General features: G+C 31.4%; 1 protein-coding gene across 1 annotated transcript in view; it reads left to right on the forward strand.

Moving 5' to 3' along the window:
* Nucleotides 1-541: 541 nt before the first annotated feature.
* The window catches only part of LOC134695182 (oxysterol-binding protein-related protein 6-like), a 38,614-nt gene continuing 13,694 nt past the window's right edge, over nt 542-25,461 (forward strand). The window contains exons 1-11 of the mRNA XM_063556394.1: nt 542-713; nt 6,272-6,529; nt 7,498-7,551; nt 8,387-8,500; nt 9,926-10,073; nt 12,450-12,578; nt 12,943-13,034; nt 18,782-19,067; nt 19,752-19,876; nt 22,056-22,184; nt 22,937-23,044. Of these exons, the coding sequence (XP_063412464.1) occupies nt 567-713; nt 6,272-6,529; nt 7,498-7,551; nt 8,387-8,500; nt 9,926-10,073; nt 12,450-12,578; nt 12,943-13,034; nt 18,782-19,067; nt 19,752-19,876; nt 22,056-22,184; nt 22,937-23,044 (1,590 nt within the window). The 5' untranslated portion in view covers nt 542-566. The remainder of the gene's footprint in view (nt 714-6,271; nt 6,530-7,497; nt 7,552-8,386; nt 8,501-9,925; nt 10,074-12,449; nt 12,579-12,942; nt 13,035-18,781; nt 19,068-19,751; nt 19,877-22,055; nt 22,185-22,936; nt 23,045-25,461) is intronic.

Below are 25,461 nucleotides of genomic sequence, written 5' to 3' on the forward strand. Positions count from 1 at the left end.
TCATTGTTGAAGGTGGGTAGTTTAAAGTTGTCTCATTGATTATGTCAGATCTCCCTATTTTTATACAAACACCAAACTATTGGTTCTATTATAAACTATCATGACTATATATATATAGCTATCATTTAGTCATCGAGAGACACATGTGGTTTATAAACAATAACTTTAGTTTATCATGTTTAAGTGGATAAGCCTTGAAGGATCTCTATGATATGTTACCTGAAGGTTTTAAAAAAGGAAGGTTGGGAACTTGGGGTTGATTTTTGGGGTTATGGTACATATATACCAACAAGAATGAGTGACCAAAAAGGGACAAAAAACAAACATTTTTGTAGTTTCAAGACATTAACTTGTTTTTAAGTGAATGGATCTCTTTTAAATTTACATTTAGGTACCATACCACAAAGAAAGACTGGGATTGAGTTTGTGGGTTATCGTCAAAGAATGTTTACAACTATTAGCATTCACTTAAGAATTATTTAGTATAAATACTTTGTACCAAACATATTTGAAATAGTTGTAAATTTTTATTTCTAGGTTGAAATGCTTTAAGATTTTAAGTAAAGATGTCAAACAATGACAGTTCCCAGCTGTCTTCCAGTGGTAAAATACCAATCCTAACTGCTTCCCCATTAGCTGCTCGGAAGAAGAAACAGTTTAACAGAGGAGGAAAACGCCATCAATTCAGACACAGTGACTCTGACACAGATTCTGTAAGTTCTGATAATAGTACCAGGATTATAATTTAATACGCCTGATGTGTGTTTCATCTCCATAAGACTTATCAGTGTAGCTCAGATCAAAATAGTTATAAAGCCAAACAAGTACCAAGTTGTAGAGCATTAATCAGAACCATAAATTCCAAAAAGTTATGACAAAAAGGGCTAAGTAATGTATTCCTGGGATAAGAAAATCCTAAGTTTTTCGAAAAAAATAGTTTGGTCAACAGAAAATTCATGATTATGACCTAGATATTCATGATAGTTAAATGTCTGTCAGTAGACGTGTTTTTGATGTGATGGCATTGATCATATTTAAAGGATATTTGCATTTTTCTAATTTGTTAATGGTTTCTGTTTATTTGTTCTAGATATATGCATGAAATATTTCCCACTGGACATACATTAAAGTTAACACCAATTGAAATATTCCCTCAGACAAATTTGACCTTATATTAATTTAACTACCAATTTAAAGTCACCATCAACATGATCAATATCTAGAAAAAGTGTTACTGGCTTAAGGGGGCTTGCGGGTCTAAATGATTTTTTTTATTTAATATAGGATTTCGCTATATTTTTCTATAAATGAACTTTATCTTATACCTAATGGAAAAATGAAATAAAAAAATGGGGTCACCGTTCATTTACGCTCACAATCTGCCTTCAAAAGAAGTATACATTTTTGTTAATGTCCTTTTTTTCTGTTGATCTAATAGGAGAAATAGCGGTAATATCGAGATAAAAAAATAACTAAATTACAGAAATCGCTTAAATTTTACAATTATTTAGTTAATGTATAGCTTATTCGAAAACAACAATAAAAAATATAGGTCACCGATGATTTAAAAAAGATATTTCAATTTTAATGCAAAAATATGGCATTTTTGTACCAAAGGGAGATAATTTGGAGCTTTTTCAACGATATCTACATTTTAAAAGTCATCAGGGGTCAACACTAATTGATTTTTTGGAATGATTTTTGTACCATATGATAAAGTAACAACTACTAAAGGTAATTAATAAAATTTGTAATGAAAAATAAATATTTAATTTTTTTCTAAAAATTTTATACCCGCGAGCCTCCTTAACTGTTAATTTTATATAAAGAACAACCATAAAGATTGTGCACAGTCTTATAATCACCTGCTTCATAGGCTTAAACAGTTGATCTTTGAAAATAAAAAAATAAAAAATGCTACATAGAAATTTTTTTCATGTTCATATCATGTATATGTACTAATGTGAAATTATGATTTAATCGAGAAAAAAAGTGGGTCAAGCCATGAGGAATAAAAAGTTACTTAACCCTGAGGTCAAAACAATTGTTTTTTCTATTTCCTGTTCGCTGTTTTTACTAGGCCACTTCAGGGGCGTAGCAGCTGGTACGGCAGGTAGGGCAGTCGCCGTACCAATATGTTTTGATGGTACGGCATGCTGTACCAATAATTTGCATAAAAAGTTTTAAAAAATCCCAAGGTTTTTCCATGGGAATAAAGATAAAAAGACATTTAAAGGAAAACAAAGATAGAACATCCATTTATGAGTCATAAGTAATTTACCGTATACATTCATTAATAGCGGTTTAATTGAAACAAGAAGATGAAGTATGACAATTCTCAATCCAAGTGACAATGTGTTAAAAAGAAAACAGGGTGTAAAATTATGGTCTTCAGTACGGAGTCTTGGCTCACATTTAACAGCAAGCAATACAGAACCCCATAATGACTAAAGAAAAACAATTCAACCAGGTGAATCAACGGTAAAATCTATATTAAAAACGAGAAATGAGAAACACTTATGAGCCACATCAACAAACGACAACCACTGCAAAACAAGCTCCTGACATATAACGGGTGCAAACAATTTATTGAATATGACATAGATGAAAGATGTGGGAATCATATGTTGATACTAAAAAAAATCAAAAGATCTTTAAGAGTACATACGATCTAAGACTCTTCCGTCTTGCAATAGTATTAAAACAATTGACTTTGAGTTTTCTACACTTTACAAAAGTATTCCACATTCCAAACTAAAAAGACAAATTCAAAGTGTTGGCATTTTCACAAAAACTGATGCGAGATTTTTTGATTAGCAACATATTTGATACTTTTGGACGTGTTTTACACCAAACTCGACATACCTATTTGAACCAATTGTGCTCCTCTTCTTGTCGACTTTTTTCTTTATTCTTATGACTTCAATCATACAGGAACTTTTTAAGAAGAAATAAAATAAGTTAGCATTATCCTTTAACTTGACTTTCTGATATATAACATGTATATATATGATGTTATTTCACTAATGCTCACTAGATAATACAAATTTTGGTGACTTTACGACAAAAGAGATAAATTCAGCTTCCCATTTGTGAACTTTCCATTTCTATGCCGCGACATTCCAGCAGCGCCTGTATACGGAGTATATATCTCCCAATTGATACGATATTCCCGGGCTTGTATTTCCTATAATGATTTCGTTGATAGTTGGTTGCTGTTCAAAAGAAAGCAATAAAACCAAGAGTTCCAAATGGTGAAGTTGAAATCCTCCCTTCGTAAAGTTTACGAATGCGATCACAAGTGAGTTGACCGTTATGGATTTTCCGTTTCACATATGAAATTGGATATGTTCCTTATTTCGTAACTACAATCCAGTTCCCTTTTCACGATTGCGACCTACCGAATTAGACTATTTACCCGGTTTGTAAACACATGAGCAACACGACGGGTGCCATATTGGAACTGAGCATGATCTGTTTCCCTTCTGGAGCTACTAGCACCTTAGTTTACATCCAGTTTTTGGTGGGGTTCCTGTTGCTTTGTCTTTAGTTTTCTATGTTGTGTTGTGTTTACTATTAGTTGTCTGTTTGTCTTTATATTTGTTTCAGCCATGCCAGCGTTGTCAGTTTATTTTCGATCTATAACTTTGAAAGTCCTTCTTGTATCTTTTGCCCCCTCTTTTCTACAATTATCCCGGTTTAAACATTTTCATAACAACAGTTGACTGACGTTTTTGTATGAATACGTCTATAACTCAGTGACATGGAAGAACTAAAAGTTAGCAAGTACTAAACTCTTAAACATCGCTGTTTAAAGAGTTTCTGCAAAGAAAGTTATTGAACAAAACATACAAAAAACAGAATGCAAGTTAAATTTCTTTTGTAATTTAACACTGTTTTTATAAAAAAAAAATACTGAGCTTATGTCACTGAACAAAAGGTGTGAAACTTAAGAGACATGTATCGTTGAAATGCTCATCTGGTGCAGGAAAATTGGTACCGTTAATTTTATTACTACCACTTGGTCGATTCCTCTGCTGGTGGACTGAGAGTTCCCGAGGGTATCACCAGCCCAGTAGTCACTACTTAGGTACTGGCATGAACATACAGATTTTTTTTTAGTTATTTAAATTTGCTGTTACAAATCAAGTTAGAAAATAATTATAAATTAAGGAATGTATCTCCCTCATGCAAAGCTCTGGTTCCTCTTACAGATTTGGCTATACTTTATGGAACTTTTGGATTATAGCTCTTCATCTTTTATATCAGCTTTGGATTTCAAATATATTGGCCATGAGCATCACTGAAGAGACATGTTTTGTCGAAATGCGCATCTGGTGCAGGAAAATTGGTACCGTTAATTTTATTAAGGCCGATTTTTTTAATTATATTGCCGTAATGCCGGAGTTTCACCCTCTACACACCCTGGTTAAAACCCCAGTCACATTTACATGTAGTCGTCAATTTGATTTATATGACTTGTCCTCAGAATGGTACATTTTTGTACATAACGGTAGACCAGCCCTTGCATCATTACTTCAGTTTTGTATTTGTTTTTTTTTAGTCATGATCACCGTCACTGACAGAAAAAAATAACCAACAAGAATGTGTTCATAGTACTCAGATGCCCAAATCGCAATATCTTTTTCTGTGTTCAGTTGACCATTATAGGGATAAAAACTTTAATTCTCGAAATATAATAAGAAAAATTCCTTTCAAGTTGGTTGGAATTCAACTTCATCAAAAACTACCTTGACCAAAAACTTTAACCTGAAGCGGCCACAATCATTTTCTATATTCAATGGACCGTAAAATTGAGATCAAAACTATAATTTGGCATGATGACTAGATATATCATATGATATCATAGGGAACATGTGTACACAGTTTCAAGTTGATATGTTTAACTTCATCAAAAACTACCTCAATTGACCAAAACTATAACCTGAAGCGGACAGACGACCAGACGAACGGAGAAACATACTAAAACATAATGCCCCCTAGGATTGGCATATCAATAAATAAAAAAAAGAATGGTGGCTGAAGCCAGTGTGTTTCTTATGCGAGTTACAAGCCCGTTCATTAACATTTAATAAAGGAAAATGTTATTCCATTACTAGATATAGGAAGATGTGGTGTGAGTGCCAATGAGACAACTAGTATATTCTCAAAACACACCCAACTCTTTGCATTTCTTTCCGAAAACCAACTTTCCCCCCTGAAGTCGGGTTGTATATTTAAAAAAAAAACACCTTTTTTATATAGATAATAAAACATTAGCCTGCGTTTTACTATACTTTTGATCAGCTGAACTTAATGTGAATGCATTTTTTAACACTATAATCACTGTCTTTAGAAATGATGATGAACAAAAATGTTCTAACGTCGTTTGCTCTATGTTTAGAGTGGGACATCACGAGAGACTATTCTAAGTTATTAGTACATTTTTGTCATTTAAAAGCAGCAGCATGCGAAGAACCCTACTGTCATAGTCAGGTGTCCGACACAAATTGAAAGTATTACTTTAAGCTAAGATATTCCGTTTTTCCTATCTTCTTCTTCTTCCAGATAAGGAACCGGATTCAATGCTGAATGTTAATGGTGCCGTATCCATTTGGATTGTTGACTTTTTTTACACATTTATATCGTGCACGTTTTTTATTCTTTTTTTTATATTTTTAAGTTTATTACTTACAAAAATGGTATTTTCAGGACCGATATTCCAGTGTCAGAAAAGGGTCAGAATGCAGGATTTTGCACCATTTATCCAAAATTTTCTCTGCGACTCATATGATTTTTTGCCGTACCAATATATATTTAGGTGCTACGCCTCTGCACTTCACTTCCAGTAAACATGATATCCTTCCACTTTCCTGGATTGATATCCCCAAAAACATACAATTTTTTTTTTAAATCTATATATGTTTCAATTCAGCATAAACCTATAATCAAACAGAAAAAATTTAGTGCAAGAAAAAACTCAAAAAAATGGACTATTTTGTTTCCCTCCATGTTTTGACATGCACCAGAAACTGAAGTTGTCATACAAGACTGGTACCTAAGCATACTGTTCCATTGCTTTTGGGTTTTGTTTTGATGTGATAAAAGTTGTAAAAATGACCTAAAACATGAAGTGATATAAGTATTTGCTATACAGTTATATGTATATCAATCATGTATAAAGAAGCATTACAACGTCTTCATTTGTACATGCCTGTAAGATAGGGTTATAGAAAACTGATTTATCAAATGTTGTTTTTCTTTCATTCAGGAGAACAGTGATGATGACTTTTCCATAACAAGTTCACAACCTAGTCATCCCGGTCATGGTGGTGGTGTCCCTGTGGTGAAGAAGGAACTACTAGAAACAAAGTCAACAGCTTCTAAGAGTAGGAAACGGAGGAAAGCTAGACAAGATTGGGAAATAGTGGAAGGCCTGAAAGATGGACAAACTTGTGATGATAAACCTGGCAATTATCAAAGTTACATGATGAAAAAAAGAAGATGGCCTCTGAAAGGATGGCACAAGGTTAACAAAACTTTTAAGATTGAGAACTAGTTTTTATATTACTGTAAATTCAGAAATTATTGCGTGCATTTATTATTGCGATTTTGTCAATTTCAACTTTAATGCGATTTTAATTTTTACGATTTTGGGAAAAGTAATGCTTTATTCAGTTAAAATATTACAAAATACGAGTTTTAGTTATTGCGTTTACAACTCTGAAGCATTATTCGCAAAATAATTTCTGAATTTACAGTAATAAAGAAAGGAAATAGATTTCTAACTATAAATGATCAGCTTGAACAACTTTGCCACACCATATTGAAACTATAAAACATATAAATTCAACAGTACTATCAAATAGATTGACTGTGTATTTACTTATCAGCTTGGTCAGACTTGTAGCAAGTGTCTTTTAAATTTGTGGGATATTTAAAATTCTAAGACAATAGTTCATCAATGTTCATGCATTGCGTTCATGCTTTGGTTTTTTCATTTGAATGGTTTTACACTAGTAATTTTGGAGCCCTTTATAGCTTGTTGTTTGGTGTGAGCCAAGGCCATACTTTAACCTATAATGGTTTACTTTTTAAATTGTTATTTGGATGGAGAGTTGTCTCATTGGCACTCACACCACATCTTCCTATATCTATATATATATATGACAGATTCAATTCCAACATGTTCCATAGAAATTGTTCGGCCCTACAAACTATCCTGTCAACACTGAGGTTTTGAGTTTGAACTTCACACTGATCTATATTACCTACTGCCTACCTAGTTTTTCTGCTGATGGTTTATAGTTTACTAAAGTTACTCTGGCATCATCAAACAAAAATCATAGATGCCATGACATAGTCAACTGTTCAAAAAGTGGTGTTAAACACTAACACAATTACAGTGGAGTACCCTAAAAATATGAGGTAATTGTAAAGTTGACAAAGAATCTCTGTTTTAATATTATTTTTACATTTATTCTTCTTTTATTGTAGAGATTTTTCTTCTTGGAAAAAGGAAAGTTGTTTTATGCTAAAGCACCAGGAGATGTAAGTACAGACAACAACTTTTGACTTGTTAATGACTTTTATTGTTTTTAAGGTACTGGTTACCGTTTTTGGTTACCATTTTTGGATCAGGTTACCGTTTTTGAAATTGAGGGAAATATTTATCAAAGGTACCAGGCTTATAATTTTAACATAAGCCAGACACAGATTTGGTCTCCACCAGACTCATCAGTGACACTCAAATCAAAATATTTATAAAGCCAAATAAGTCAAAGTAGAAGAGCATTCTACCCTGACCTATAGTTGTTAATGTTTGTGTCATTTTTGTCTTTTGTGGATAGTTGTCTCATTGGCAATCATACCACATCTTCTTTTTTATACCCGTATATGGAGGACCCAAAATTTCAAAAGGTTGTGACAATTACAGCTAGTAGATTTAAGAAGATGTAGTATGAGTGCCAATGATACAACTTATAAAAACATTCAATACTAACAGGTTATATATAATAAGTTATACAAATGTAGTTTTAGGTATTAGCTAATTATTATCTCAAGTTACTGTTTTTATAATTAAAAAAACCTAGTTAACACCCTATTTTAACTAGATGTATCAGTTACACAAATGTAATTCCAATTATTGGCTAATTATATTCTCAAGTTACCTTTTTTTTGCAATTGATATATAAAATGATGGCTGTGTTTCTTCTCAGAAGCTACAACTCAGAGCTTCCTGAAATTTTATATCAACCTTCAACCATCACTAATCAAACTCATGTTTACAGAATACTTATAGGGGCAGGGGTTGTAACAGTTCAAATTTTTCATTAAAACATATATACATGTATAATAAATGACAAAATTTATATTTGAATTTCAGATACAAAAAGGAAAATTCCATGGAGTTATTGACATTGGTTTATCTGTGATAGCCTTCAAACGACACAGACACAGAATTGATATTGACGCTGAAGATATTGTCTATCATGTTAAAGTAAGTCATGTGGTCATTATGGATTTTTGCTACTTTGTTTAAAAATAACAAGCATTTTAAAAGATTATTATAAATTAATAGAATATAAATAAATTAATTAAATAACCAGAAAAATTGGGTCTGTGTGCTTGTTTTTCAGATATAAGCCATTTAAAATTTGGCGGAAAATAATTCTCGCTAGATGCATTTGATATTGGCATCTTTCAAAAACTATGAAAAAACATAGGCGTTAGCAGGCACTACATGGAACAAAACCCAAGTATTCCGAATATCTGGCAAAAATTCAAAAGCGAGGAGCAAATTTTCTTAAAGGGGCACTAGCTACGAGATATTTAAAAAATCAGAAGTATGATATTTTTGGTTTAATCATCAATGAAAGTGAAATAGTGAAATAATAATTTGCTTTTATTAGCTAAAATGGTTCATTTTGTCAAATTAACCTAATAAATATGGAAAATGAATTATTCACTTGCAAGTGAATACTTCGACCTCATTAAATCCGTATTCATGTGAACTCCAATTTAATCCTGTAGAAGGAGATAGAATAATGCATGCATTGTCCGTGTACAGGTATTTAAGGGAAAAGAATGTCAACATTGAAAGTGAAACAAAGGTAAATAGTTTGATTAACTGATTCAATCCACACAAACTTATTCTTTTAAAGGTGAAAACGACGATAAACATAAATTTTTAATCTATAATACAAAGTTTGATAGACCTATTAACATTCAATAGCACAGTTGCTTAATCTATTAATATCTATGTTTATGTTTACATCTCTTATATGGTCATAGAAGATCAACTTGATAGTTAATTAGATGGCGTGTTGGCTAAAATTCAAACGAAACAAAGCTACATCTTATTAAGACCATGTCCTGTAAATTGTTTATTTTATACTTTTGATAGTTTGCAAAAATGTTTTACATTGTTATAAATAAAATATGAGAATTTGGGTCAAATTGGTGAACATGATTTTGGCAGCTATTACCCCTTTAATAAAACATTGTTAGTTACGTATACTGTAAGTAAATTTGACCAGCAATTTATTTTGGCAACTTTCATCAGTTTAAAAAAATCATACTAACCTTTTTAAATCTTATATAGATATCCCAGGAAAGATAGAAAATCTTGAAATTAAATGGACATAAAGTCAACTTGAAAGAAGTCCATTAGAAAAGAAACTATCAGAAAAAATAAGATGGGTTGCTCTGTTAGTGGTCTGTTGAAAAGATTGACAATAAATTTAATATAACGCTATTATTCGATTGTATATATATGACAGCATAATAAACAGAAAATGTATATAATCATGATAATTTAGGGTTGAGTAACACTAAACTTATAGAAATCTAAAACCTTGAAAAATGTATATGTAGGAAATATTTTCCATAATTATTTAATTTTTATAAATAATTTTATTTAAAGGTTAAAGATAACCGATCCTTTGAGGAATGGATACAGAGACTGAAGCATCACCGTCTATACAGACAACATGTGATAGCCTTCGGAACTAAAGAATCACCCAAGCTTACGGACATAACTTCACCAACAGAAGACATTGGATTTTCTACAGGTAAAATTAGTAAAAAATTCACAAGACATAACGCCACTCAAAGAATTACCGTATAAATCGTTAAATAAGCCGCAGGTTTTTTTCTCGGTCTTTGTCCCTGCGTGTTATACTCGGGTGCGTGTTATGTATGTATTATTTTCTGTTTTCAGGACGACGGTGAAAAAAAAAATATCTGGATTTGTTTTCTGGAGACAGTCAGATTGTCAAGTGCTTGCAGTGACTTGATAAATTGTTAATATGGCATATTTTGTTTGAATAAATAAATATATTTACTAAATCGTTTGTTTTTATTTCATTCAATCATTGTTGGTTTACAGGAAGTCGATAACCATGTGTTAGTGTTCATTTCGTAAACAAAGAAAGATAACTGTGTCCATACAGGATATTAATTGTGTATTTATCATAACTATGTAGTTGTTAGTTGATTTAATGTGTTTTAATATAAAATTTTCTAATGAAATAATAAAGAAAGTGATTGTGTGTCTTGCCAATATTACAAGTTTCTTTAAATGACGATGGTGATGCATGTGCTTAAATCGACACTTTAAAGTGCTTCATAAACAAAGAGAGATAATCGTGGTAATCGATAAAAGAGGTACCAAACAGGATAAAATACTAAGGAGTAACTGTTTGTACCGATTATCAGGTTATCTGCAAGTTGATATCGTTAAATATCAGCTGCGAGACATGATATGAAGCTTTTTGTCGAGTGAGCGTAGCGAACGAGATCAAAAAGTCTTCATATAATGCCAAGCAGCTGATAATTTACAATATCAACATGCAGATAATCTGATAATCGATTTATCGGGCTATATTTGCGTGTTTCGGAAGTGTTTTCTTAGTTTCGCCTGCACACAAAAGATGACTTGATAAGTTCGGGTCAAAGTTATTAACGTCGGTTCAAACATTATGACGTCGCTGATAAGTCCGGGTCAAAGTTATTAAGGCCGGGTCAACGTATTTGACGTCACAACGACATGATACGGAATAATATTAAGAGCTGAACAGAGTGATATAGACAGAGGGACGACCGATAAGTCGTTTTATTGTGTTTAAAAACGAAATATCTTTACGAAATATTATTGGATGTTTAACTAAAAAAAAAAAGAATACTAATTTTTATAATTTAATCTGTTAAAACATTTATTTATTGCCGTCTTATTTTAATTCCCCTTGTCATTGCTCATAACACTTTCATTTAAAAATAGACAATGACTTGCAAAAAGTAAATTGTTTTGTTTGTGGTATTCATCCAAATTAAAATTGAAAAATGTTTGTTACTTTCAGAACTTCAACTTTTATTTTATAGACAACAATAAAATTCTTAAGATTGATTTAATTAAAAAAAAAATCTGACTTTTGTGTGAACAGTTTTCACACGTGGGTACAGGTAAGTAGGTCATAATCAAGGTAAACAGTGGCAGTTTTATGGCTTGGGTGACCTTTCATGCATACATTTTTAAGATTAATTTAAATCCTCAAGGCCAATTCAAACAATAAACAAGCAATCAATACCATACTAATTTTAATCAAAACAACAAGGTTCAATGGACACCCAAGCTGTCAACACATGGCCATTGTTGACAAAAAACATCAAACGAAACTGGCATAATTAAAACAATGAGAAAAGTATAATTATTTTATTAAGATTTTTTATTTTAATATGACACAAATAAATACATTCAAAAACACTCTCAACTTTCTCACCATTCTGAAAATAGAAATGAAACAAATTACGGTGTGAGTTACAAAAGGAGAAAATATTCATGACCCTATCAGGTCAGTAGAATAAATATACGTTTTCTTCAGTGTGCGCTTAATATTCAGGTGCGTTTTATGTAAGGACAAAAACAATCTTCCCCCCTAAAAACGGCCGTGCGGCTTATAAAACGATGCGCTTTAAATTCGAAAATATACGGTAGTAAAAAATTAACAAGACATATCGCCACTCAAAGACCTCTTTGAATATTGTATATCATGAAACTTTCCTGTGTGTCTGATTTAAGGTATGATTGTGGTAGGCATGTTAGCAGAGCAATTTAATTCTATGATATTTAAATTTGAAAAATTCCAAATCAACATTTCAAACACTCTCACCTATAAGATTCAATTTTCCTCAGGTGAGGTACGTAGAAATGGAATAGCCCTAGTAGCTATTTTACTAAGCATAAACTGTGTAGTTCATGATATGTAATTAATGAGGAGTTTCCCACAAAAGCAATGATAGGGCTCTGTTCAGTCTTTATGGGTTGGAATTTAACATGCTTGTCAATGTACATTTGTAGTTTATACATATCTCTAGAAAAGTTGCCAACTTACGCAGATATCAAATATCAAGAGGCGAAATTTGAAAAAGTCTTACTATCTTTATTATAGATAAAGGAAGAGAACACAAATTAAGTGCAGATGTTATACGACAATCAAGTTTTAAGAAAATTGACGTCCAACAAAGTCGTGTAGCTACATGGGTGATGGACTCGGCTGGATTTGAACACTGTGATAAAGGTACGAAAAACATAATGATGTCATGTAACCCTATGAAATAGTGACTTAGGAAAAGAAGGAAAAACAAAGTTCTGAGACTACTGTACGATTTTCAGTCAAATGAAGACAGCAAATTTCAGGAAAACAAAGAACAGGAAAAATATATTTAACGAAAATTGAAATGTTAATCATCATTTAATTTTTGAAAGCTTGACAAAAATAAAAAAAGAATACTTGAAAAAAAAATTGAGACTAAGATTTAGTTTATTCAAGTATATATATAAAATTTTGGACGTCACATTTACAAATGTATATTGACACAATGATTGAGGATTTAATATATTTTAAAAAACTGAAATAAAATTGGAGTTTAATTCTTTACAAGGTTTGAATGAGACTCAGACTATTCTATGTGAATTGAGAGATGATTTAGAACAACTTAGGAATATACCATTGACACCAGATTCTGTTATAGAGGTAATTAAAGTTTATTTATTAAGCTGTGCTCACACCAACCATTGCATATTGTAAACCTGTTTCTCTAATTTTTGTGCTATTTTCAGATTTCTGACCGGTGAGAAAAATATTTATCCTCACTAGTGAAAAATCTGTTATTGGCAAATGATTAGTCGAAATTTGATTATGACGTCTAAATGTTTTGTTTTTTTCTGAATTCTATTGTGACGTCATGAAAAAAGACGACCATGCCTTATGACGCCGCATATAAAGAACACAAGTTTCTGAAAATCTTTAAAAAAGAAGGATAAAAAACAGATTCCTACACTATAACTCGTGTATTACGATATTTCTCCACTCTCCACAGTTAAATTTTAGTTATTTAAAGAGCTAGGCAAGCCTTGCGCTTTAAATAATAAAATTTAACTGTCTCGACTGGAGAAATATCGTAATACACTTGTTGCAGTGTAGGAATCTATATTTACCATTTGTTCCCTGTAATGAACACACTGTTATGATTGTTATCATATTTCAGTTCTTTTCAAGTAAACACCAGTTTAAATTACTCATGATTATTTTTTATTCTTTTTTATGATTTGAGTAACAATTTCATTTTTGTTCATGTTTGAAATCATGGTTTTAGAAAGTTTGCATATATACATGTGCCTATAGAAATTTGGTACTCATCTCGTTTAAATTTGTTGGTGAACTCTACCATCAAAATTCATGAAAAATTGATATCCCAGTGTGTATAAATGTACACATGTGAAATGTTCACATGATAAAATAAGAAGTACATGAAGTAATTCATATGTTTATTACACATTTTACATAGAATTGATTTTAAAATTTCTGAGTCAAATTCTGTGGCAGCTTTGTCAACTGTTCTTCCTATTTGAAGCACTTTAAAATTTCAATGGAATTTGTAATTACGTATTGAAATTACACAGGATACAGCACAGACTACAGCAGTGTAATAATTTGTTGACTATGGCTTAAAACGAACACTTCCTATATGAGTATAGATATGATTAAAGCGATTTATTGTCATGAATTTTGTTAGTGGAAAAGTAACTAAAAAGTACAGTGTTGCAGATATGTAGCACTTGGGTCTTCTCTCATACAATTACATCAAGAAAATGAGTAAAACCAATTGGCGTGAAGTTTGCTGAAAATTTGCAAAAATGAAGTATCTACGAAAATAAGTTGGATAACAGTATACTAAGTTTGTGAATGGGTCAGGTCTCTGTACACATAGAAAAATTCATCCAACATGATCTTTTTAAAAAAATATTCTAGATGCCAAAGTCACACATTTGGAATTCATGCAACATTGAGAAGAAAAAAGAGGGAATTTCAGGAACTACTAATGGATTGAGACATTCCCAAAAGGGGACAGGATTAGGAAATTGCTTCACTCTCCTTGTTAGCCATAAAATTTTCTATATTTGTTAGTTAAAGCGTCTCTCTTGACTTCACACTGCTTTGAAGTTCAATCTTTTCTTTTCATTTTCAGTAGTGCTGCAACATCCACCCGTATAAGCTTTTTATTCAAAAACTATAATATTAATTGTTTCTATGCATGGTCTTGATGCCATGAATTTGTCAATGGTCCTTTCGTCTAGTGTGTCTTCTCAATTTCGGGAAGACATTTTTAAGTGAATGATTTCTAGATGAAATGTAAACAAATCTTATCTTTCTTTTCTTATGATCTACAAATAGAATATATTCCTTTTTAAGGTGGAATTGGTCATGGTCACATTTTTGTGACATCTAAAATGCAGATTCATATCTAAAAGACTTGAGTTTTGACTAACAATGACTAATGCAGATATGAAATCAAAAGAATCACACTGTTATAATGAAAATCATTAACCCCTTGGAAAATAGTTTTATAAAGAATAAATCTTATCAACAACAAAAGTTTAGGAAAAAAATTATCAATGTTTTAAACTTTATAGTTTGAATAACATTAACGGTATCAATTTTCCTGCACCAGATGCGCATTTAAACAATACATGTCTCTTCAGTGATGCTCATAGCCAAAATATTTGAAACCCAAAGCTTATATAAAAGGTGATGAGCTATAATCACCCAGTGTTTTCCCTATGCTATTCATGCATTGGGGTACCGCTACGCATCAAATTTCGGCCGCCATGCATTAATTATACCCGCTATGCATCCCGCTATGTGTGAAATTTTTATTGTCTTATAATATGAAGTGACAATTGACAAAACTCTACAGGTGTTTCAAACTCACTGGACTGATAATTGATCATAATTAGATGCAACGCTCTGATTTTACAACCACGTTGATTAGATAGAACAACATTGAAGACTTCGATTGCATAATAGAAATCGGGAGTTCAAATTGATTTAATGATAAATATTATAGCCTGATACAGCTTCCAAATATCCTTCCGTGAAAAAAATAAAAAGTAAAACTTTTGCAGTATAAATTTTACGTTTTGAAATCATAAGTCTGACATCGAATTATTTATATCAAACGCAGTTGATTAGTTGTAACAGAGAATACACATCATTGGGTTGAAAGATGATGTAACTTTGACCTCCATAGCAGAGTTCAACACATTTATGGGTCACTGAATATTCATAATTAAGATCGTTTTTGTTTTGATGTCAAAAATTATTTTATTTTCAAACTGATCTTTCAAACTTGTATTATTCCAGAAGAAAGTAATAACATTGCTTGACTGTACCTTAAGTTGAATATCTATATCCAAATTAAATTAATTAAAGCTGTAATCCATTATCACAAATTTAATGCTTTGTTTACAATTGTTGAAAGCCATGTACTTTTTGGCGGGAAAATTCGGGAAACCCCTTATTAACAGGAAACAGTTACATTTCATTGTTATTTATAGACAGTAGGAATTTCATTTTGGAAACTGCTAAGATTTATTCATGAAAAATTAATAATTCCTTTGGGTGAAACTGGTAATACTTTTTTTATTAAAATAATTTACATCTAGGGGTATATGGAAAGTTTTTTTCTTTTTTTTTTTCAATATTACAAATATATAAAGTTAACAAGTCTGAAAATACATGGTCAGATGGATTTTAATTCTAGAAAAAAAATGTTTATGTTTTTTTTTAATTCCTTTATTATTTCCATCATAATCAGAAACAAGCTACATGTATAAGGTATTTCAAACCTATTTTTTTGGCTTTTATATAAGAACATTCCAGACTATTAATAAGTATCAGAGACATATATACACATGCCTCTGTAAGTATGTACCTGTAGTAAAAACAAACCTGGTAAAGCCTAAATAAATTCTACAGGGCCCTTGAAAATTTTTGGATCCAGGCTGGCCTTGAGAGAAAATGTTAAGTATTGTTCCTAACTGTATTGCAGATTGATGTGAAGTTTTTAAACTGACATGCACAATTCATTTCACTAGTGTATTGTGTAATAAAAATAATTCTACAAATCAACGCAGCGCGCCGCGTTGCAAATTCATCTTAGACCCACCATGCATCAAGAATTTTCTAGGGAAGACACTGATCACCCTTTGAGATGAAGGGTTTCATAAGTTTAGTGCATATGCACTAGTTCTAGGAGGGAGACTTCTTCTTTTACCTGTAATAATTTGAAATCTTCCCTTTTGGACCTCTTGTCTATTAGGGACTAGGGACATCAAATATTCCTACTTAACAATCAATCACCTTATTCTCTTTTGTGTTTTGGTTTGTTTTGGTAGTATTTTCTGTGTTGATTTTCACCATAGTGCAAAAACAATGAAATAATGCATATTTGCATATTTAAAAGACATAACTAATTAAAGCCTGGTAGATATCTTTTTATTTTATCTGTTTGTGCTGAAATCTTAATATGCTTTGAATCTTATTACAAAAATAACAATGAAAAAAGGTTTTCACGCATAATCTCTTCTTTATGTTAACTAGAGATCTACAACTTTGAGAGCTTGTGTTATGTAGTTTATTGAATATCCACTCTAAATAAAACTTTGAATCTTGAATCCAAAAGGTGGCAGGTATGATGCTTACCATTTTGATTTACTTTTTTGTCCTAGAACTCTTAAAGTTACTATGCTTTACCATGTTTACTCTCTAGCCTCTATAACATATAACTTTTAAAAATGTGTTATTTAGTTACCTATTCTATTAATTAAACCAATGCTATTTTAAATGCTTTGGCTTAAATAAAGAATTTTAAATAGATGTAGGAAGATGTGGTATGAGTGCCAATGAGACAACTCTCCATTTAAATAACAATTTATAAAAGTAAAACATTATAGGTCAAGGTACGGCCTTCAACACAAAAGAATAGCCTTGGCACATGTGTACATATGTGTTGGATGTGGATGTGTAAGGGCCTCAGACAATAAATTTACAATGGTTATTTAAGTAAAGTGGAAGAAAGGGCAAGGTAGAATCCGATTGATATTTAAGATCAGATCAGTAGTCTCTTGATACTTTGACTGCATCAAATACTGCCAATGCATAATTTTTTTTAAACTTTTTATTTTTTTATTTCCAACAATTACAACATATACATGACCATGATGACATACCTACAATATAATACATATAAGATAAATACAATGTCAATTTTATAAATAAATCTTAATTGGAAATATTTTACATTTTCTATTGAAAAGATAAAGAAATAAAAAAGAATAAAAAAAATAAAAAAAAAAAAAAAAAATTATTATTGCGTCTGTTTTATAATGGACTTTAAAGTTACTTTTATAAATTGTTATTTAGATGGAGTGTTGTCTCATTGGCACTCAAACTGTATCTTTCTAGGTTTAATTAAAGACAAGGTTTATTATTCCAAATTGGAACATGTTTCAGGTAATGATAGATATAGGAAGATGTAGTGTGAGTGCCAATGAGACAACTCTCCATCCAAATAATAATTTTAAAAAAGTAAACCATTATAGGTCAATGTACGGCCTTCAACACAGAGCCTTGGCTCACACCAAACTAAAAGCTATAAAGGGCCCCAAAATTACTAGTGTAAAATCATTCAAACAGGAAAACAAGGGTCTAATAATGCATATACAAATCCTATCATAAAATTTTAATATGATTTTTTTTTCTTTTTCTTTTGCAAGTTTTTTTTACAATATCAGAATTTTTCTTAATTTATAGTACTGCTACATTGACAGCAACACTTAAGTTAACTGCAGCTTTTATTTTCAATATGTTTTGCCAATTAGAAAGGCGTCATCAGGACAAAGTATACAAAATTAGAACCTCTGAAGTACAAAAATTGGTATGTTGTATATGACGTCATAATTGTCCATTGTTGACGTTGCTATGGGATACTCTAAATCATTATGCAATGTTGAACAGAAAGTGAATCAAACATAGTACAATCCAAATGAAGTTACTAAATTCAGAGGTAATCTATAATTGTTGTTATTGTCTTTATCTTAAAATTGATTGTAAACTATTCTAATGGTAAGTGTATAAATAAAATGTGTTTTCAAATCAAAAATAATGTGTAACATGAATGCAAGTACAATGTCAGTGAACAGTTTGTAAATTAAAATTGGTTGTAAATTATTCTAATGGTAAGTGTATAAATAAAATATGTTTTTAAATAAAAATAATGACTAACATGAATGTAAGTACAATGTCAGTGAACAGTTTGTGTAAAGTTTTTGCATAATTTAAACAACACTTTTAGAGCACATCCCTTCCACTTTGACTTGCTTCCCTATTACATGTATTATAAATTTATTGTAATTATCATTTTTTTATGTGTATTTCAGGAGGCTGAAAGTGAACCAAATGATTTGAAGAAGAAAAGTCGAGGCCTAGGACTCAGAAGTAAACGGAAAGAGAAAAAAACAAGTGACACCTCGCTGACAGACAATGATCTCATGAGAACCAGTTCTTCCAATCCAAACCTTGTACATTTTGAGATGAGCAGAACGAGACCCAGCAGCATGTCTGATGCACACTATACCAGTGGGAATGACTCATTTCTCAGTAGTCAAGACACTTATGTTAATGATAGCAAATTAAGAGAAACATTTGTAATAAAGGCAGAGAAAGGTATGTCAAGTAAAGAAAAAATAGATCTTAATAGGGTAAGATAGTATTTTTATCTGTATTTGAATTTAGGCATTTGAAAAAAAGACATATTGAAGAGGCCTAGGGTGGTAGGAGGGGTTGTCATCTTGAATTCCCAGAAAAATAACACATTCTTTCCTGTATCCTAAAAAATAGTCATTAATGTTGGAATTTGGTAAGGGTAAATTCTGAATTCCTGTGTAAAAAAAGTCCAATCTTGAATCCCAGAAAATGATAAAGGCTCTATCCCAATGTCTAGAAAAAGACCATTTCGCCCCTCCTTGAAGTTATATTAGTATGTGGGGAGCAAAGGATTATTGTTTGTTTTTCCCTTTCATTTAAATACATGAAGATCAAAGATTTTGAAATGAAAATTTAGATGAATTTATAGCACTTGCAATAAGAATACATTTTATTATGATTTTATCAATAGAATATTAAGTGTGCAAATGCGATCAATTCCGATAAATATGAGTTTTATTGAGAGTTGTAACTTCAATGCACAGAAATAGTGTTCAACAAAAATGATGTAAATATTTGTAAGATAAAAAGGAATTGCCTGCATGTCATTGAACCAGCAACCAACCAAACAAATTGAATCCAATACACACGTGCACACAGAGGTCATCATTTCGTTTTATAAGTTTCCTTTTGAATATTTTTCAGTACATAAAAATCTGAAATCTTTACTGAACATAATTGGAACAGAAAGAGATCGACTGAAGAAAGCAGTTGTAGATAATAACAATTGGTCTGGATCATCAGCAAGCTTGAATAAACATTTAGTTGAGGTCAGTTTAAGTAACAGTAAGGCAAGTTTAGATAAACATCTCATTGATGTAAGCTAATAGACCACTTTCGAGTTCATCTGTCACCGGCAAAAACTTGTCAATTATGCAAGCCTTTATGACGTCATTTACCAGATAGAGGGGGTCGCCTGTATCCCTGCACTATTTACGTTCATCAAGCGTCTTAGTGATCGTCTTTGTGCAGGATAAACTAGAAATAATGGTTGCTCTGTAGGTACTTACTGACAATGTGTTGATTGTCAATTTTGAGAATTCAATTTGCCGAATAATTCATACAAAATAGAATTATAGTTTTCCCAACCACTCGCTCAACATTGGAAGGGAATTGAAGACGCCCCTAAACGCACAATTGACGGTGATAAAGGCGCGTATAATTGACGATTTTTTTCGGTGACGGATGAACGCGAAAGTGGTCTATTGGTAATTAGTCAAGTTTCAAAAGACATTTTATTTGATTAAGTTAATTGACAGTTAGGCATGTTTAAACAGACATTTTATTTGATTTTAAGTTATATGACAGTTAGGCAAGTTTGAATGGACACCTTATTGGGGTAAGTTAGTTGACAGTTAGACACGTTTGAATGGACACCTTATTGGGGTAAGTTAGTTGACAGTTAGACACGTTTGAATGGACACCTTATTGGGGTAAGTAAGTTGACAGTTAGACACGTTTGAATGGACACCTTATTGGGGTAAGTTAGTTGACAGTTAGACACGTTTGAATGGACACCTTATTGGGGTAAGTTAGTTGACAGTTAGACACGTTTGAATGGACACCTTATTGGGGTAAGTTAGTTGACAGTTAGACAAGTTTGAACAGACATTTTATTGAATTAAGTATATGACAGTTAGGCAAGTTTGAATGGACACCTTATTGGGGTAAGTTAGTTGACAGATAGGCAAGTTTGAATAAACAACTTATTGGAATACATTTATTGATGGTTAGGCAAGTTTGAAAAGACATTATCTTGAACAAAGTAATATGACAGTTAGGCTAGATGAAAATATCTTATTGAAGTAAGTTATTGGGCATGAGGCAAGCTAAAAATATCTTATTGAAGTAAGTTATTGGACCTTAAGCAAGCTAAAAATATTTTATTGAAATAAGTTATTTGACATTAGGCAAGCTAAAAATAATCTTATTGAAGTAAGTAATTGGACATTTAGGCAAGATAGAAAATATCTTATTGAATTAAGTTATTTGACAGTAAGTCAAAATGCAAGTTTGAGAAAAAAAAATCATCTTATTGAAGTATGTATATTATAAGATATTTAGACAAGTTTGAATTGACACCATATTGAATTAAGTTATATTTATACAATAAGTAATCGAAGAATTCAAAAGGAGAAAAATATTCAATGAGTGACCAAACAACACATTAATTCACGAATATGTGTAGTGCATGAGTTAATTATCAGTGTTGTTTGGTCACGAGTTGAATTTTTGATATTTGAGTTCTTTAATTAGTTATTCTTTTTATTACATTGGCAAATGGCTTTTTTTAAAGAAATTAATGAAAACATGTAAGGAATTATATCTAAGTTTAATTAGACTTCTTCAGGGCTGGACTTTACTGCTTGTCTGATTGTCAGGGACAATTGGACACATGCATTGTTCAAGTAGATTCATCATACTAACTGTCTGATGGGACTAGTGAAAAATCAATGTCAGATATGAAATATACCAAATTCAATACTTATAAATTTGAATAGAAATAAAGGAAATGTAGTATGCCTGCCAATGTGATAACTATCCACAAGAGTTCAAATGACTTGGATAAAAGCAATTACTGTGAAAGTACTTTTATTCGTGGGGTACCAATTTTCGTGGTTTTCGTGGATGACTTTATCAACGAATTTAAGTGTCCAACGAAATTAAAAAAACATTGTCAAAATTAAGACATGGAAAGATCCCTTTGGTAGGTTATACTTATAAAAGAGTATATAGGGAAAGTATAAATTTGCTTTGAAGGATGGAATTGAATCTATCACACTGCACTTGTTTGAAATTATTGTTTAATTAAATTTTATGGTACTGAAATATGTATTTTACAATAAATCATGTTATATGTATTAGCCGTGGGCTGTTTTTCGTTCTTTTGTTGGGTTGTCTCTTTGACACATTCCTTGTTTTCTTTATGAATTTTATTTGTACTTTTAGGCATTGAGGCAGAATGCAGACTTAAGAAATAAATTATCAAAGATTCATGCTGAGTCAGCAGTTCACAGTGACACAAAACTTGTTCCACCATCATCACCTATCTTATCACCTGTGCCAAACCTAGACAAGGTAAGACTTACACATAATTTGCAGTGATGGAACTGGTCATTTTCAAAAGTCAAGGTTCCAATCCATGGCCAGGATAAAAAGGGGATGGGGATTCCAACCATATTTGTCCATTCAAAAGCATTGATCGTGAAAAAAAGGGATGGTTTTTTAACCTTTAGATCATCCCCCCCCCCCACACACACACACACCCTGGATCTGCCTCTGATTTTTGTCATCATATCTTCAGAGCCTTGTCCAAGTGGTCTAAGTATAGTTCATATTCCTAGATCACTAGGCTTTCAACATTGGGTTGGTGAGTTCAAATCAATTCAGGCACATGGCCATGGGTGTCTTCCGACAATAAAAACAAAATCCATTATAATATATATACAATCATGATAGAAATGGTGTTGAATACCAACAATCAATTACCAATCAATCATAAAACTGTACATGACCGTCAGCCCATCTCAAAAAATTAAAACTAACTTTCTACCTGTCAACCTCCATTTTAACGGAGCAGCCCTGACTTGTGGAAAACTTTCCAAAATCTTCACCAGCACTCATCTTTTTCTTTTAATTTGAAGCCATTAAAGAATTTTATTTTGAAAAAAAAAAAAAGAAAAAAAAGCAGAAATCACCCAAATTTCAATTATGTTAATATTATTTGCATGTCATTTCAAAACAGATTTAGAAAATAACTTTATTAAATTTTTAGTTCATTCATATCTATATCTGCAATTCATTAAGTTTTATTTATTTATTATTTGAAGGATCACGACCATGTTTTATCACAGTCTTTATCAACAGAAAGTTGTTCTATATCAGAATACTATGATGCTGAGGAGGGGCGAGAGACAGCCAGTGAATCATCTTCTGAGGTGTGTATGGAACCAATTTTACCAGGAATTATATTCAATTTCTGTTGTTTAGATATATATGATATAGAAGAAATGTCAAAAAGTAGCGGTCCTAAACCATGTTGCAAAGATATTTTCCAAAATTTCCAAAAAAAAGCAACAAAAACTATGCAAAAGTTTCAAAGATTATGTTTGAAAATATCATACTGGAATATTTTGCTAAATTATAACTTTATTTGCTAAGATAGTGTTTCAAACTTCAGCATAATAATAATAATAATAATAATAATCTTTATTTCAAGAGGGTATGCTCAATTAGTACAAACACTATTCTCCCTTGAGGCCCTCACACTCCACTCACAATGCAATTCACACAATTTCTTCATAACAAAGAAAAACATTAGAAAACATAAATCAAAGTTGATACATAGTCATTTAAATATTTCCTGGATTTTCAAGTAAAAACTTAAAGCAGTTTGTTTTAAAAGTATTTATGTTTGACATGTGTCTTAGTGCTTCTGGTAGTTTATTCCATAAAGTTGGGCCAGAATATGAAAAAGATCTTCTAAATGTGTTTGTTCTTGCCTTTGGTATATTAAGTAATTGGGTAGTATTTGATCTAAGTTGCATTCCATTTTTATTTGAAACATAGGAGATTTTGTTAGACAAATATTCTGGAACAGATCCATATAAACATCTATGAACATATAAGGCCTTGTGGTAAATCACACGATCAGTAAATCGAAGCCATGATAACTTTTTAAACATTGTATTAGATGGGGTATCATAAGGAAGTTCAAGAATAATTCTAGCTGCTCGTTTTTGAAGTTTATCTAATCTATTTGTATTTTGGTCACTGGTGTTTCCCCAAATTGTACAACAGTAATCCAAAATAGGGAGAATATAACCATAGAATATTTGGCTGAATTATAAGTGTGATATGTCTAGTTTGGAAAATTTTGTGGTCAGTTATTTCTGTTCCAATTTGTGGTTTTTGTAGCCACTTTGTGGTCTGTTATATCTCTAGTCACTTTAATTTTTGACTGTCTGTTATTTTTGTAGCCACTTTGTGGCCTGTCATTACTTAAGCTTATTTGTAGTCTGTTATTTCTATAGCCACTTTGTGGTGAATTATTTCTCTAGTCATTTTTTGGTCTGTTATTTTCTCTAGCCATTTGAGGTCACATCTTTCTCGGTTACTACAAATTAGATCAAAGTTTCCTGTAATTTATTATCAGGCTTTGTGTGAACATGAATTACTGTGTAAAAGTTTTAAAGGGGCTTAAGATTCTTTTCTCTTCATAGGCTGATAAGCATGCTTGAGATGGGTAAAGCTGTTGAGCAATATCTCTAAGTTTTACTTATTATTATTCTACAATATGTGGATTCAAATTATAAAATAAATTAACCACAAATTCAATTTTCAGCTTTTGTATTCGGTAAGAAAACAATCTGACAGTATTTCATATCACTTAGATTTTTTTCAAATTATTTGGAGTTTTGAGTTATCTCAAGTTTTATTATTTTAACCCAATAATTTGTTACATTTAAATATGTAACACCTAGAAATTTGTCCATCCCCAAAAATGTGTCCATTCCCTGAAACATGTACATTTGACATTACTGAACCCCAAAACATGTTTAGGTGAAAGATTTCAAAAAAGAGTATTTTTTATGCTTTAAAAACACCAAACGCGTTCATTGCTATTTAAAACAGTTGCAAACATTACAGGGACACATTTTGAAGGATGGATATTTTTTACAGTGTTGAAAATATTAGCATTTATTTGTTGGTTTAAATTATATTTATCCATGTTATCCTCTCCAAACGGATGGAAAACTTTATGATCTTACAACTGTATTCCAGAAATTTATAGATATATTATCATGATTATTTTAATGGTTGTGGTTCCTTTCCAGGTGTGAAATATTATTTCCAAATCTCTCTGAAATCCTGCAAATCTGTAAACTGTCTATTCTGGAATTTCACTCCTGCATTGTTTTTTTTATTTGTTCAAATTTCAGTCAAAATGAATTGAATGCATTTATTTCATAATGCATTTTCATCCCCATCACAAAGCTGTGCCAAGCACATGCAAATACCAGGCCTTGAAGGCATAAAACTTTGCTCAGTGCTCAGAGTAAAATTATGCTCGGAACATGAAATCCAGCTATTTGATTGGTTGATTTTCAAGTTTGAGTACAAAAATCATGCTCGAAAATTTTATGACTGTGAGGCCAGGTGTCCATGCATGTGTCTGTGCAACTGTGACATTTATCCATCCATTTATACCAGTATTGTCGTGGACAAGTTGAAAATCAGGGCTTATTAATTATTTTTCAGGACTTATGTCCCTTGGAAATGTAAATTCTCTAGAAAATTGCATTATAAGCTCTCTCAAGTGTACAATTCTTGCAATATGAAATTTGTATCAAAG

Source organism: Mytilus trossulus, chromosome 13, assembly GCF_036588685.1.
Source record: "Mytilus trossulus isolate FHL-02 chromosome 13, PNRI_Mtr1.1.1.hap1, whole genome shotgun sequence".
In the NCBI taxonomy this organism is placed as follows: Eukaryota; Metazoa; Mollusca; class Bivalvia; order Mytilida; family Mytilidae; genus Mytilus; species Mytilus trossulus.